Source organism: Macrotis lagotis, chromosome 2 (assembly GCF_037893015.1).
Source record: "Macrotis lagotis isolate mMagLag1 chromosome 2, bilby.v1.9.chrom.fasta, whole genome shotgun sequence".
Classification (NCBI taxonomy): domain Eukaryota; kingdom Metazoa; phylum Chordata; class Mammalia; order Peramelemorphia; family Peramelidae; genus Macrotis; species Macrotis lagotis.
The window spans coordinates 64718104-64734377 of NC_133659.1; the positions used below are offsets into that span (position 1 = coordinate 64718104).

Consider the following 16274-nt stretch of genomic DNA (forward strand, 5'->3'; position numbering starts at 1 on the left):
AAGAAAGGGAGAAAAAAGGAGAAAGAGAAGGGGAGGGGAAGAAAAGGGAAAGGGAAGGAGAAGGGGAAAAGGGGGGGGGAAGGAAAAGAAGAAGGAGGCACTAAGGTGGGGATAATATGGTGGAGTGAGTCCAAAAGACTGGTTTAAGATTCTGAGTCTGCCATGTATTACTTGAAAGAAAAGGAAGGAAAACATTTATTTAAGCACCTATTATGTGCAGGTTCTGTGCTAAATTCTTTTATCTCATTCTCTGCAAGGTAAGTGCCATTATTATTGCCCATTTTACAATTGAGGAAACTGAGGCAAATAGGAGTTAAGTGTCTTTCCCAGGGTCACCCGGCTAGTAAGTGTCTGATTGCCTGTTTTTGACTTCAGGTCTTCGTGACTCCAGACTGAGCCCACTGCTTTATCTGTACCCGTCTACTGCCCAGGTGACTGAGTGATCTTGTATAAGTTTTCTAAGCTCTCTGTTCCTCAATGCCCTCATCTATAAAATGAAGAGGTTTAACATGACCTCTAGAGTTTCCTCTTGTTCTAGATCAATGACCCTAAGATGATATATAAATATCGCCCAATGTCTTATTTTGCTGGAGGCTGGAGGTATAGGCCACTCTAGCTTCTTCTGAAGTGACCGGACTCAATGTTCTTTGATGCCCTTCAGGTCTGTCTCTATGGTCCTGTGATCCTTCACTTTTGAACCCTGTTATTCCATATTAGTTTTGGGAGGCTAAAATCCATCTCTCTGATCTCAAATACAGACATTCTAGGGAATCTGGTGATGCTCTTGGTGAATACAAGTATGTATCAAATGCACAGTAATATAATCACACCGAATTTAATTGTGAACATTTTGCAACATGTTTATTTGAAAAGGCACCAATGGAAACAGTCAGAGACAGTAAGAACTAACTCTTGCAAAAATACAGTCTCTGAATCAAAGCCCAGCATAGGCACTAGGATGCTTCTCTTCACTCCAAGTTGCTGACTTCAATTCTATATTACAGTTCTGCAAGCTCCAAGAAACTAAAATAACAGGGAGAACATCCCCCACCCCATCCCCTCATCAAGGTAGGCAGGCCTTTGTTGATAAATTTATGGGAAAACATGAAAGAAAAGGAAGCAGGACAGAAAGGTTTGAAGGAGTGGTGCAATCCCATCCACGAAGGGAGAATTCATGCTGATGGACCCTAAAGGGGTGAAATGGCACCTCTTGGATAGACCATGCATCAAACAATAAACTTCTTCCCCTATTGCTTTTCTCAGAAAGCCCTGCAAGGGTATGGATCTTCAGCCAGTTTTGGAATTCTTCATTTTTAAAAATGCGGATAGTTCTGAATATTCAATCAACTCTTGTGACTGTATACATCTTCTCACCCTTCCTTCCTTCTTTCCCTCCACTCCTCCTACCAAAAAAAAAAAGTTGTTACTTCAGAGCCGAGCTAGGAAAAGGCAATGAAAATGGGGAAAGCACAAAAAAATCAGTATGAGCAGGGGACAGCTTGCTTTTCCCTCCACCTCATCCCTTGTCCTTCAGTTCCTAGTTAGCACTGAGGACCGTATCTTCCTCTCATTCTCGGATAGCGCTGCTGTAGTTCACATCTGAGAGAGTCTTATGTCATATTCCACCATATTGAAGTTATCCCATGAGAAGATCTTCTTTTCAGCAGGATTGTAATCAATCATGCTGCTATATTTATACTGATTCTTGAATGGGATGGTCAGGGCCTTGCTTCTCCTAGCACTGGTGTCATAAGCCAGGTTGATGGTGGCTTCAGCTGCCGAGTAACTGCTGACAGTGTACAGGGTGCCACAGATTATGAAGGAGTTGGCTACCGATTGCTTCCGAATGTTGGTCTCCCAAGTTTGCTCAAGTTCTAGTGTGTCTGGATTCAATTTGGAAAGGACGATAGCTCCCTTGGCTTCTTCCGTACTATAGATGACCCATAGTCCTGTTTCATCCACTGCCAGGTCAATGTCTGTATAGCCACCCCAAGAATAAGGGAACTGTCCATGATAACCAGCATGGGGAATCTCTTTTTGGACCTTCACACTTTCAGTCTTCAGGTCATACTTGATCACAGTTCTAGATGTGTGTTTCTGATAATAGAGGGCTCCACGGTAAATCACAGCACCCGTGCTCTCCATCGGGATAGGCAGCATGTAAATTTTAGAAGGGTAGCCCTGTGTGAACTCATTGATCTGGCCATACTGGAAAACCTGACGAACATCTGTACCAACCGTGTCAACTCTCCAGGTGGTCTCCTGAGTATAGGGGTACACAGGTTCGGGGTCTCTCATCCATACACCATACTTGCCAGCAATCGTCTCTGCCTTTCTTAAGGTGATAGGTTCACCCACCCAGACAAGTTCTCCACATCCTGTTCAATAAATAGAAAAATAAAATCCACTTACCAAAGACTTTCAGAATGCAAATGCTAATTGTAAAGACAGGAAATAAGTCACCTCCACAGCATTGTTAGATTAGTTTTCATGGGTTTAGATGAGTTGATGAGACCCATCAGTGTTCAACCTAAAAATCAATGGCACTAACTCAGAGAACTCCTAAAAGAAGATGGTAGTTGCCAAGGCAACCTTTTGAACAAAGGCTTGATGTGAATTTGAAACTGGATTTCAAAGCACATTCCTGGCTGTGAAGCAGCAGGCCAAAATAAATTGCACTTGAGTTTAGCTTCTCCTGCTTAAAATGGGCAATACTTATTACTATGTCCCAAACACAGTTGTTGAAAAGAGAGTCTTTTTCTTAAAAGTGACATAGCTTAAGAATAAAGGAGAGAATTATACTGTTTTGATGCTTTGATAATGAATGATTTTTGTTGATTTTATGAGCCATATTCTCTGACATTTGTCAAATCTCTAATGCAATTTTCAGAGAACAGTAAGTTTTAGAGCTAGCTATGTCTTAGGTGTTCCCAAAGACTAAACTGTAAGCTCTGTAAGAACTGGATTCACCTCTCACCTAACTTTGCTTCTGCCCCAGTCCCTAGAATAGTATTCTGCATACCACAAGCACTTAATAAATGTTTTCAAAATAAATGGAGGAAATGTCTTGATAGACATGGAGTGATATGTAAATCATTAGCTGAAGGAAAGATCTAGATAAAAAAAATTGGATCTAAACAAATCCTAGTCACTGTATTGAATAGGCTTAAGCCTTTTTAATCATAATATCAAAGGTGGGATCTCTTTTCTCTAGCCTTCTCATATTTCATCATTTCATAATTTGACTATTTCTCAAATTTTAAAAATATTATTTATATTTATTATATATTTATATTCTTTTATTATATGATCATCACTAGCAAGGGAAGAAGCACTTATTAAAATGCCTAATAGATGCCAGCCACTGTGCCAAGCACTTTAAAAATACCTTTGAAATTTATAATCTTAGCCTCATAGAATTACAGAATCTCAGAGCCAGAAGGAAGTTCAGAAGCCACGTAGTCTAACTTACATTTGAACAAGAATTCTTTCTATGTCATATGGGATAAGTGGTCTTTGTTTGAAGACTTCCAGTGGTGACAATCAGCTACGTCCCAAGGCAACCATCAAGGCAACCATGTCACTTGTGGGTAGCTATAACATACAAAGGTCCATTTGCTACTTGTTATTTGCTTTTTGTTTTTTACATCAAACCTTTATTTCCCTCCTTGAAACTAACCATTGCCTCAAGTCCCGCCCTTTACAACCAGGCAAAACAAGTCTGATCCTACTTCCCCAGTGATGGTGGCTCTTCAGCTAGTGGAAAATTGCTATCCTAGCCCATCTTGGTATTCTTCAGGTCAAGCCTTAATTACTTCAACTGAGCATAATATTTTGAGCATAAGTTTTTGGGGAAAAAATGTGTTTGTAGTTTTTTTTTCTATCACAAATGAAAGAAATATAGCAAAGTATTGGAACTAAATTATAAACACCTTCAGATTCATAGTCATGTTTTAATAATCTTTCTCATTATGGCCCAGCACACTACTTTGCCTATAATAGATGGATAAGTTTAAGTATAATATGAAATTCTAGACTGTATTATCAAAGATAATTTGTAAATAGTTAGAAAGGGCGGTGATGGATAACTAGACATGCTTTCAAATAGATTCATTTGCTTTTTATGGTTTGGTTACCAGACTAAATTGATGAGGAGGAATGATGTAGATAGAGAATACCCAGATTTCAGCAAAGAACTGATCACCTCTCCTTATAGAAGAGATGGAGGGAGGGGCTGTCATCTTTAGTTGTATCGTTTAAGATTAGTTAAATGACTGGAGTCAAGGAATGGTCATTCATAGGTAGATTAACATGGAGGGAGGTCTCCACAGTAACTCCTTAGGAGTCTGTTGTTGGATCTAGGCTGTTTTATATGTTCTAAGCTGTTCTATAAAACAGATGGTGTGCTTATCAAATGAAGATGACACACAATTGGGAAGGATAGCAAACACATTGTAGAACAAAGACAAGCATCCATATCTCAGTAGGCTAATAGACTGGATCAAATGTAATGTCTCAAAGTTTAAGTGAAGTTTTAGAGTTCAATAGCTTGAAACTGCACTAAGACTTTTGGGACACCTGGTATAATAAACCATGAGAGAAAGGTAGTCTTATATTTGTGTTTCAAAAATCTATTACAAAGTAGACAATGCTTCATGTGAAAAAAAAATTCTAGCAGAACACACACTCCATATGAATTACTAGTGAAATAACTGCCCAATTATAAAGTGATCTTAGGTTGCAAAGGGAGACATAGTGATCAGTTGATGATAATTTTCTTACACTTGACCCCATGTAAACTACATTTATAGTGTTGTATTGAGTTCAGAGAATTCAATTTTAGGAAGAACTGGCAAATGGCAATGAGTCCCAATAAGGGATGAGAAGAAGACTGTAAACCATGATATATGAGGACTTATTGGAGGAATTTGGAATTTTTGCCCTGGATAAGAGAACACTCAGGGGGAGCATGGTGGCTGTCTTCAAGTGTCTGAAGGGCCATGATATGGAAAAGGTATTAGATTTGCTTTCCTTGCCTGAAGAGTAGGACTGGGAACAACATGCGAATGTTGCGAACACCCAAAACTTGCTGCCAGAAAAATTCTTCAAAGAAACAGAACTGTCCAAAAGCATCATGGACTGCCTCAGGCTGCCATGCCTGGAATACTTAAATTGGAAGCTTGATGACTCTTTGGGGATGTCATAAAGGGAATTGCTATTCAGGTACAGGCTAGACTCTATGGCCTCTGGGGTGTCTTCCAACACTGAGAGTCTGTGAGTCAAATATGTTTGGAAAGATTCCACAAAATAAGTAGGGCAAGTTCCTATAATGTTCACAAGGGCAGCAGGATTAGCTTACTTTCTCCTGTCCTGGAAAACCATAGCAGAGGCTCACAATTCACAAAGGAAATTCTTATTTGTTCTTTAGGGAAAGCTAATATTGAGTCAAAGAGAGAGAAGGATTAGAGAGAAAATTGCAAAATTCAAAAATAAGTAAATTAAAATGATAACAAAAAAGAGAGAGAGAGAGAAAGAAGGATAATTTAGAAAAAGAAAACTGTAGAAGAAATGTAAAGTGAATACCATTGCCCACATCTTTATTATCAGAACGATTGGTTGAAGTCTCTTTGAAGATGTGAGAAGCAGGAACCTCAGTTAATTCTGACTTCAATTCTTGGTAGTCTACATTGTGTACACCCCATTTTGAAACTGTAAAGAAAGAATGAGTTAAAAGAAGCTGTGAAGAGAGACATATATTGATATACAATTAAAATGTAAATTAAATTGTTCATATAAACGTTCCATATAATTCAACCAATATTTTATTTTTTTAAATAAATTTATTGCTCTTTCCTTTTTATATCATACATAGTTCACAATGCTCTCTTACCTTCTCTCCTCAACTTCTCACCCAGAGAATCATTGTTTGTAAGAAAGAATTTTTTAAAAATTAAAAAAAATTAATTAAAAAACCCAACAATACATCAGAAAAGTTTCTATCTTCAGTGCTCCATGTCCATAGTTCCCCATGTCTACAAAGGAGATGCCTCCTCCTATCTTATTTTCCCTTAGGCCAATTTTTTTTTTTTTTTTAGCTTTTGCAAGGCAATGGGGTTAAGTGGCTTGCCCAAGGCCACACAGCTAGGTAATTATTAAGTGTCTGAGGCCGCATTTGAACTCAGGTACTCCTGACTCCAGGGCTGATGCTCTATCTACTGAGCCACCTAGCCGCTCCTTCCTTAGGCCAGTCTTAATCTTTATAATTTCAGAGTATTCAATTTTAATTGTTTTATTATGACATGCAATTCTTAAGTACTTTCCCTGTGCTTAAATAAAACAACCCTTGCCTTCAGGAAGTTTCTATAGAAAAAAAAAGAAAAAAGTTTCTATAGAGGGAGATAGTGTGTAGTACACATATACTAAAATACAAAATAGAGAAAAAATTAAATACAATTTTAAAATTAAATTATAATTAAATTTAGGATAATTTGAAGGAGGAAGGCACTAGGAACTAGAAAAATTAGTAAAAACATTATGTGGAAGGGATATTTAATTAATAGAACTGCTTTATCAGTTAATTTTTATTTCAGGGATGTGGGTTCAGGTGTAGGATAAGACTGGGAATCAAGGAGGCTTTAAATGATATGCAAGATACTAATTAGCTGCATGACCCTGGGGAAGTCATGCTCTCTGAATTTCAGTTTTCTCATCAACAAAATGGAGATGATGATGATGATGATATTGATAATAATGATATCTACTCCACCTGGTTATTGTAAAGATCAAATCCAAGAAGACAAGGTACTAAAAACTGAAATAGCTATGTAGATGCAAGCTATCATCATCATCATCATCATCATCATCATCATCACTATCACTATCACTATTAGCTACAAGCTTTGTCCAGGTATTGAAGTACAAGTGTCCCAGGGAGCAATGACACCTCAACAATGATAATTAGCATTTATAAATGTGCCAGATTATTTCTTTTGATCCTCACAACCAACCTGGTTGGTGCTGGGCAAATAATAGGTAACATATTCAGGATGACCCAATAGGTGTCTGAGGTTGGATTGACTCCAGTCCTGGTACTCTAGCCATCGTACCAGTGGACTGCCCCTCAAAAGTAGGGAGACTTAATTTATCAGACTTTTTTCTGAGAACTGGACTGCTAAGCAGATGAGGAGAGAGAATGTGAGGCTACTGAATATCTGAAGAAATTTGGAGGAAGCAACTTTGTCCCCCTAGAGGCAATTAGGTGGTGATGACCCAGTTCTAATCAGGTCTCAGACACTTACTAGTTGTGTGACCCTGGGCAAATCACTTAACCCTGTTTATCTCAATTTCCTGATCTGTAAAATGAACTGGAGAAAGAAATGGCAAAACCATTCCAGTCTCTTTGCCAGGAAAACCACAAATAGGGTCATGAAGAGTCAGGCATGACTAAACCACAAGAGAGCTATGCCTCAGATTGGGCTAGGGTGGTAGGGATTGGGGCAAAAAGGGGAAGCCATGTTGGGGGAAAAAAAGATATGTTGGACAATTTCATATTTTTGTCCAAAGTCAAGCCAGCTACAGATTATCCCAGATCCCTGTTTTGGGGATGGAGCTAATTGGAAACTCAGCAAGAGAAATAACCCAAGTTAGTATCCCTAAGTATAGATTCCTGAGCAAAAACAGGGATCTGGGATAATCTGTAGTTGGCTTGACTTTGGACAAAAATGACTTGGATCCCCTCTCCACAATCATGTATATCATCAGCAATAATGATGGCATTTTGGTCTTCTTTGATAATAAAGGACAAGAACCAACTAACTGATATCACCAGCAATATAGCAAGGGTAAAATGAGTGACTGATTGCTGGAGGTACAAAATCTAAATCACCTCATTCAAAAAGGCATCTTCTGACTATTTTCTCCCCCTTGATCAACCTCTCTAAATTGCCAAGTCATCCTGGAAATTGTGAACATTAGCTCTCAGCACAATCCAAGAAGACTATTTTTCATTCTCACCTACACTGGCTTATAAAATTAACATTTAAGGCAGGGTCTGGCACAAGTATAAGGAAGCCAAGTGGAGGCATCTTGCCTAATTTACTGCGTCTGGCCCTATTCCTAGTCTTCCCCCCACTCACCCCGCACCCTCTGACTCATTGTTGATGCAGCCATTGGCCTTGACTTAGTCTAATTCTGTAACAAGTTGCAGAATTTTCTGTTGGTGTCCAGTTTCCTGGTATATATTAGAGTATCTTATGGTCAAAAGCCCCAGGCAATTAATAAGCTTTTATTGTGCCAACTATGGATTAGCATCTGAGGGCATGGCAAAATGGGACAGTCTTTGTCCTCAAGAAATTTAAATTCTCCTTCAGGAGACAATTTCTATATATAAAATGTGGCTTTAGAGGAGAGGGCTGTAGCAGCTGGGAGAATCCAGAAAATACTTCACTTGAAAGATGCCTCTTGAGCAGAGTTTTGAAGGAAACAAGAGGTCCTAGGAGCACAGCCCAGGTATGGTGAACTGTCAGTGCAAAAGTATTATTAGATGGGAATTAGGGAATCATCTGAGAGGAATAACTAGAAGGTCAATTTGGCTGAAATATAGATCACAGGAAGGGAGTACTAGATAATGAGGTCAGAAAGGTTGAAAGCCTGATACCAAAATGATTGTGAAGCATTCTCTATCTTTATCTCACATTCCTCAGGGAATCTGATGAAGTGCCACTTGTTCAATCATTTTTCAGTCACGTCTGGCTCTTTGTGACCCCATTTGGGGTTTTCTTGGCAAAGATACAGGAGTGACTTGCAATTTCTTTCTCCAATTTATTCTACAGAGGGGAAACTGAGACACCAGGGTTAAGTGACTTGCTCAGGGTCACATAGTCAATGTCTGAAGCTTGATTAGAACTCAGCAAGATGAGTCTTTCTGACTCCTGGTTTGGCACTCTATCCATTGTGCCACCTAACTACCATGTAGGTAGATCTGAACTAGAGCTGTCATAATAAACATCTTCTTGGGCTCACAGAACAGTGTGACTCTGTGAACATCTGTCGACTTCCATCATTGTTTTCTTCAGATATAGGAAAAAATCAGTAGATGATTCAACAGAGTTTGTTCAAATGTGAGATAGCCTCAATTAGCTAGGTCATGAAATGCAAATGTCCATGAAGGTCCATGGTATCATTGCTGCTATCATTGATATCAGAGACCCTCAGTCCACTATGCCCACCGTTTTTCTTTGTGCATCCACTCTAATCCCAACTCGGCACTTCCTGCCCAAGATGACAATTCCATATTTATGGATAAGGATAAAGGAGAGAAAGCAAAGAAGTGATTATAGTTTAGCTGTATAGGATTAATCATTAGTCGGCAAACTGAACATAGTGGTTCCTCCATGCCTGTCATCAGAAGACTTTGAATCTTTTTTCTAATATAGGCTACTTGACAAACTAATTCAATGATTTATTAATCACTTAGCATCAAATAGCAGTATAATCAAAACTAATTAGTAACAACTTAGAGTTAAGTTGGATAGTTTTAAAAAATATCAGTCATTTTCAATCATTGCTTCTAAGTTTCCATCAGGATTCAGTTAGTACTGATGTGCCTTTGGATGAGAAATTTAGCTTCTTTGGGACTCAGTTTCCCCATCTTTAATATGAGGTTTGACCAGATGCCCTCTAAGATTCCTTGGAGCTCTGAGTCCATGATCCTCTCTTTGTCCATTCACTCTGAGTTTTCTATTCAACTTTTCAGAAATGAAATATCTATGCCCTCAAGAGAAAGGGTTTTTCTCAGCTTAAAAATATATTATTTAGAAAATTTAGAAAATTAAAAAGTGCCTTTGCTTATACCCAACCACCTTTTATCATGTGAACTAGATTGACTGCCTACCATTCTTTCACCAACCTTGGCTCTGTTTTCAAATCAGCCTTGGTGCCAGTATAGGTTTTCAACACACAGTACCTCTGTTCATGTGTGGGTTTCACATGGCTCTTTTCTTTTATTCCTTTCTTCTGATGCCTTGGATTGAACCCCATGAAAATCAAACTGTGCTTTCTCTTCTAACTTCAAAAATGCTCTGGGTCCTGTGCTTAGGGCCAAGTTGCTCAAGGGTGGAGTGTTAGGAGGAAAATCTATGGCTGTAACACTCAAAGAAAGTTTGTGGTCCATCAGCAGAGACAAACATCCTCTACAGACATAAGACTGGCAAGCCAGCATCAACCTGAATCTCCTTTCTCTCCATTTGGAATGAAGTAATTCAAACAGTGACTACAGCGAAGGTTGTTAATGAGTACATACTTTAAAAAGATAATCAAGGCAGCTACGCAGTTGGATACAGCACCGGCCCTGGAGTCAGGAGTGCCTGGGTTCAAATCTGGTCTCAGACACTTAATAATTACCTAGCTGTGTGGCCTTGGGCAAACCACTTAACCCCATTTGCCTTGGAAAAAAACCTAAAAAAAAAAGATAATCAGAGAGGGAGAGTCTATGCCCAGAAATTGTACCAGCACCCAAGAATATGGTGCCGTGGGAAAGAGTTCTGGAATTCTAGAATTTTGGTCTAGAAGACTCAGATTAAAATCCCAGTTCTGCTACCTATTATCTGAATCTTAGTTTCCCTATCTGTAAAATGAGGTATATGGGATAGATGAGCAATAATCCAATGAATAATTAATAAATATAATAATAAATAAACAAAATCAATCCATCTAGCGTGGAAGTTAAAATCAGGGTCAATGTGTGATGGTGTAATTCTGTGGAGACAGGATTCTGAACTTAGAGCCAGAAGGTTCACCTCAGACACTTACTAGCTATGTGATCTTGGGCAAATAACCTAACATTTCTATAAAATAAGATATTTGTATACATTGACCACTAAGGTCCCTGGAGGCTAAAGCCATAAACTTATATCTTCTCAGGCATCTCACTTCCCATTCAGCAGCTCTCTTTTTGGAGACAAATTGGTGTCTCCACCCCACCCCCTGGACTTTTCAGTTTACTTTTTACCCAAAGTCAGAAGGCTATTTAACCCAGTTTATAGTACACAGCGGTATCAAAAATCTGAAAGAAATCTTTCTTTCTTTCTTTCTTTCTTTCTTTCTTTCTTTCTTTCTTTCTTTCTTTCTCTTCCTTTCTTCCTTCCTTCCTTCCTTCCTTCCTTCCTCCTTTCCCTCCTTCTTCTCTCCTTTCCTTCCTTCTTTTCTTTTTTTTTTCTTTTTGAGTAAATTTGAGTAAAATCCACATAAAAGAAGTTCCAGAATGGAACATAGTTCAATTCTCTACTGGCAAGGAGAATTCTATTAACAGGTTGGAAAACCTGTTTACAAATTTGCCCACTTCTTGGTGGTTATGCCAGTCAGAAAAGCCCAGTTCCAGTCAGACTGGCAGGAGATTAGTACTCTATTATAACTTTCAAACGTTGTTGGAGTATTATATTATAGTCAGATGCTAGGTTCTTTCTGTCTTTGCCTCTGTTTCCCCCAACCCCCCCCACACACACACCTTTCTGTCTCTGTCTCCTTTTCCCTCCATCTTTCCATATTTGTTCATCTATCTCTGTCTCATTTTCACCATGCCTAATGAATCATGTGGCCCACATAGGTGACAAGGGCCATAGTACAACAGGAGGAAACCAATCTAGAAACCAGCAATGTCCTATTCTAAAAAGAATTCTGAGCAATATTGCATATTATTCTTCCATTCTAAACTCAGAACCTATCATATATTTTGACTTGCCCAATCTCAAAGAACAATGTGGGTTATTGGTGTGGCCAATTCTGACATCAGATAATCTGAAGGGACCATTTGGTTGGTGATAAGGATAGGCTTGCCTGGTGGAAAACTTAATTACATTCCTCCACAGGATAATTAATATAGTGACACACTGCTTTTTTGTAGACTAAGAAGGTAGCACATGAACCAATTTGTACAACTTATACTACTGAAGTGCCTCAAAGTATCACTTATGGGACATCAAAAATATATACAAAGCCTACAAATGTCACATAACTTATTTTCTTTCCCTCTTCCTCACTTATATGCCAAATTAAATGTACTCTAGACATTGTTTAGCTTAGAAATTTGAACTTTTATCGCCTTCAAATATTTTCAGCAAATAGTCTTTGTAATGATTTTTGTTAGTTACCTCCTTTATGAAGACTTATGAAAGGACACGGAAAAAAATCTAAGATGCCCAAAGGATCAATAAAGTCATTCTACAAGATCAGTCACCTACACCCTGATTGTGACTTGTCTCCCAAGTCTTTGAAAAACCAAAAGCAAAACCAAAAACATGAGACCTTATTGATAAGAAGGGTCAGAAAGGAGGGAAATCACAAATATCTGATTTGGAATTAGGTTATAACTAACCTGTGAAGCTCAGGAGAAGATGAGCTTGAGCAGCAGCAGGACAGATGGAGTAAGAGGCTATTGGATTATACTGAGTAAAGAGTAGGTGTGATGGGTTGGACACAAGCTTCATGATTCCTTCCTTCGAAGAGGGAAGGCTATGACCCTGTGACCCATGTGCCTACACTCTGATTGATTGATTAATTACATTACAGCTTTTGAGATCAGATCACGGACCCCTTGCCATCAAACTCTGATCCTTTAGGAACCTCTTGACCTTTGGAGACCACTGGTCTAGAAGTGCGGTGCTTTGTTGTTCTTCCCATGAGCTATCACAGAACCTCAGAGTTAGGAAAAACCTCAATCTTTCTCATGTCAGTTATCCTCACTCTGGCCTAAAAAATCATGATAAAAATAATTCACATTTAAATAGTGCTTTAAGGTTTACAATGTGAAATAGGTAATACATATGTGATTATTCCCATGTTACAGATGAAGAGATTAAAACTCAAAGAGGTAAACACTTACCCAAGGTCACCTAGTATGTATCAGACTACATTCGAATCCATATCTTCTCCAGTTAGCATTCCTTTTACTACCCAACATAGGTGTATGTTTATGTTTGCATACATATTTGCATATGTAAAATATATTCAAAATAAAGATGATGGGGGGGCACTAGCATTTGGAGAGCTAATGAAAGATTTCATGTAGAAGGCTGTGCTTGAGGTCACTTTTGAAGGAAACAGGAGATTAGGAGAAGTGGAAGTGAGAAGGGAGGGAGATCATTCTAGTCATGGAGGATGGCCAGGACCAAGGCCCAGACATAGGGGATGTGGTGTCCTTAAATGTCACAGTAATAAGGCCATGATGATTTGACTATAGGATGGATGGGAGTACTGTCAGAGGTGAGCTGAAAAGGCTTTAATGCCAAACAGTGGAATTTGTACTTGATTCTAGAGGCAAAAAAGGAAGTCAATAGAATTCATTGAGTAGAGGAGAAACATTGTCAGACCTGTTTTTTAGGAAAATCACTTTGAGAACCAGATAAAGTAGGAATCAGAGAGGGAAAAATCTTAAATCAGAGAACCAAAGTAGGTCACTACTAGTATAATCCCAGTGAGAGATAAGTAGATGTTAACCCATGAAAGAAAGGGATGAGTGGGAGAGATGTTGTGGGGACAATAGAAATAACAAAACAATTCCTATCTCTGAGGAGTTCATATGCTATTGGATTAAATTCATTATTATCAACAGATTATACATTTAAAAATATAACCTATATTTTAGGTCACCTAGTCAGACTCCTTAAAAAGTCAAGGAAACTGAGCCCCAGAGAAGTTAATTGACTTGCCCAAAGTCACACAAGTCTTATGTGACAATCAATATTTAAAATGAGATCTTCTAACTCCCAGTACAATAACTTCAGACACACCCACAAAAATGCATTTAATTTAGGTTTGGTTGCCAGACATGAATTTAATTGACTGTGTAATTTTCTTTAGTTCAGCCTTCAGATAGAATTAAAGCTATACTGAGGACCCATTTGAATTGTAAAGTGTAGAAAACATTCCAATGGTGGGTTGGGAGCATAACTTTAAAATGGCACAGTTGACTTCACATTAAAGATAAAATGATGGTAGGATCATTGAACATGATATTCAGTGAATCGTTACTAGGAACCTAGGTGTCCACTGCATGGCCATTACCTCCCCATCTCCACCCCACCCCCCACCCCCGCCACACACATACATACGGCATGATTCCCAAGGAGGCTGGGTGATTGTGTGAAGTGGAAGTCACCAGACCTGGGTTCAAGTCCAAGTTTTATCAATTGCTAGCACTGTAACTTAGTTCAAGTGACTTGCTTTCTCTGAGCTAGGCAGTCCTCATTTGTGAAATAAGGAGATTGGACCAGATCTCTAAGGTCCCTTCCAGCTCTAAATACCTGTGATCTCTCATCTAAAGACTTTTCCAGCACTAACATTCCATGTATCTGAACAGAGCAGAAAAAATAAAAATTAAAAAAAATATGAACCAAGAAACTAGAGGGGAAAAATCAACTTCTCATTAGTAGTGACCAACCAGAGCATCTTATCCAAAATCATTTTTGAGTGCTGTATAATGATGATCATGCCCTCAGGAACCATTAGTATCTCTTTAGGAGCTGGACTATGTAGAGAACTCTACAAAGTACAGGTCATCATTTACTCCATGGTTTAGAGCTTTCTCTAACCATGGAAAGGTTAAATGATTTGCCGACACAAAGCCAATGTGTGTCAGAGTCAAGAACAGCAGCCAATCTTTTTAGATCCCAAGTCTCTTCCCTATCCAATATGCCATGTTGCCTCTTTTCATTAAGTGGGGGTAAGAGTGAAAAATATCCTCAGGAAAATCACTAGGTTCACAGATTTTAAAATAGAAGGTTGCTCCAAGGTCATTTAGTTCAACTGTCTTTATTTTACAGATTAGGAAAGTGAGGTGCTGAGAAGTTAAGATTATCTAAACAATAAGGACCAGACACAGGATTTGAATCCGAGCTATCTGGTTGAGGGACACATTGTGATGGAGTGGGAAGACAACTGAATTTGAATTGAAATCCCAGAACTGTCCCTTACTTGCTTGCATGACCTTGGACAAAGTCACTTAGCACTGACCCTAAGACCTGGTGATTTTTCTACTATATCCATATGTCCTCTTAAACTGGAGTCCTGAGTTCAATCATGGTTTCTCTCCTTACTCCCTGTGTGAACTTGGATGAGTTATATAACTTTTTAAGAACTGAATTTCCTCATCAAGAAAATAAAGGCAATTGGACCAGATGATCTCTTTGATACTTTCCAGCTCTAAATCTTTGATCTGATAACTTCAAACCCCAGTCTCTTTCTGATCTGAGAGAGGTTAAGTGATTTACTCCATTGAGTAGGATTTGAATTCATGTCTCCCTGACTCTCAAATCCATCATTGTCCACTGTGCCATCTAAAGGCCTCATGAAATTATTTTTTATTTTTAATGCTAGTTCATATCATGGAAGAACTTATCCATTTTTTGATCTTACCTTCCTTGGAACCCTGGGGAATGTCAGCTGCTGTTTCTCTGACTTGAGCACATTGGCCCAGTCTTAGCATCTCCATCTCTCTTCGGCTGCTTGCCAGCCTCCTGGCCAGGTTTCTGTTCTCATTCTCTAGTTGCCGTTTCTCCTTCTCCAGGGAAGCTTTTTCCTGGAGGAAGCTGCTATAGTCAGACTCCAGGCTGGTTTTCTCCCTTCTCAGGTTGTCCAGTTCTCTTTGTATCTCTTGGACCGCTGGAGACATGAGACCAGGAGTTTCATCCCCTCCCAATTGCTTCACCAGGGTCTCCAAGATCCCAAGCCGGAGTTTTGCAGCTTCTAACTCTGCTTGCTGGGCTCTGCTATCTCTCTGGAGCTCCTGGAGAGCTGAATTGGCTTCCTCAGATCCCGGACAGCTGGACTCATTGGGGCTGAGCACCGTGAAAGTATAGAGGCATTTGCCATTCCTGTCATTAGCCTTTCTGAGGTTGGCTGTTCTGCCTAGAGCCCCCCATGCCAAGCAAGCCAAAAGCAGTAGCTGAGGGGCAAGCATGGCTAGCACTCCAAAGAACCACACAGAGATCCCACAAGGTACTGACTGACCCACAAGAGTGTTTCCCTGTGAACGCTCAGTTTCTGGACCTGGGATCTTTCCAGTAACTGAGCTCCTGGGAGGAGGTTTCATATATACTGATGGAGCCAATCTATGGGGGGTGTGGGGGAGGAGAAAGGGAGAGGAGGTGACAAGGAGAAGGAGTGTGAGAGTGCAAAGTTGGGTGGGGCAACGGAGGGGAAAGGAGAAGAAAGGGGTTGTTTCTCATTTTCGGGAGGGCTTTTTTTTCTTTAAAAAAAATCTGTTTTGAGTTTCTTAAGAG

The 16274-nt window shown here is 39.3% G+C and overlaps 1 protein-coding gene across 1 annotated transcript; it reads right to left on the reverse strand.

The window, feature by feature from the left end:
* Window positions 1-847: 847 nt before the first annotated feature.
* Window positions 848-16050, reverse strand: MYOC (myocilin). Its single transcript, XM_074220367.1, has 3 exons — window positions 15409-16050; window positions 5584-5709; window positions 848-2378 (listed from the first exon to the last, which is right to left on the reverse strand). Exons 1-3 carry the CDS (start codon window positions 15950-15952, stop codon window positions 1594-1596), a joined length of 1455 nt encoding a protein of 484 aa, XP_074076468.1. The 5' UTR covers window positions 15953-16050; the 3' UTR covers window positions 848-1593.
* Between the last annotated feature and the right edge of the window lie 224 nt (window positions 16051-16274).

Excerpts from the sequence above, each read along its gene's own strand:
- MYOC (XM_074220367.1), bottom strand. The coding sequence starts at position 15,952 with ATGCTTGCCCCTCAGCTACTGCTTTTGGCTTGCTTGGCATGGGGGGCT. Across the intron at positions 5,710-15,408 it reads TCCCCAGGGTTCCAAGGAAG|TTTCAAAATGGGGTGTACAC; the intron begins GTAAGATCAAAA and ends CTTTCTTTACAG. Across the intron at positions 2,379-5,583 it reads TAATAAAGATGTGGGCAATG|GATGTGGAGAACTTGTCTGG; the intron begins GTATTCACTTTA and ends TTTATTGAACAG.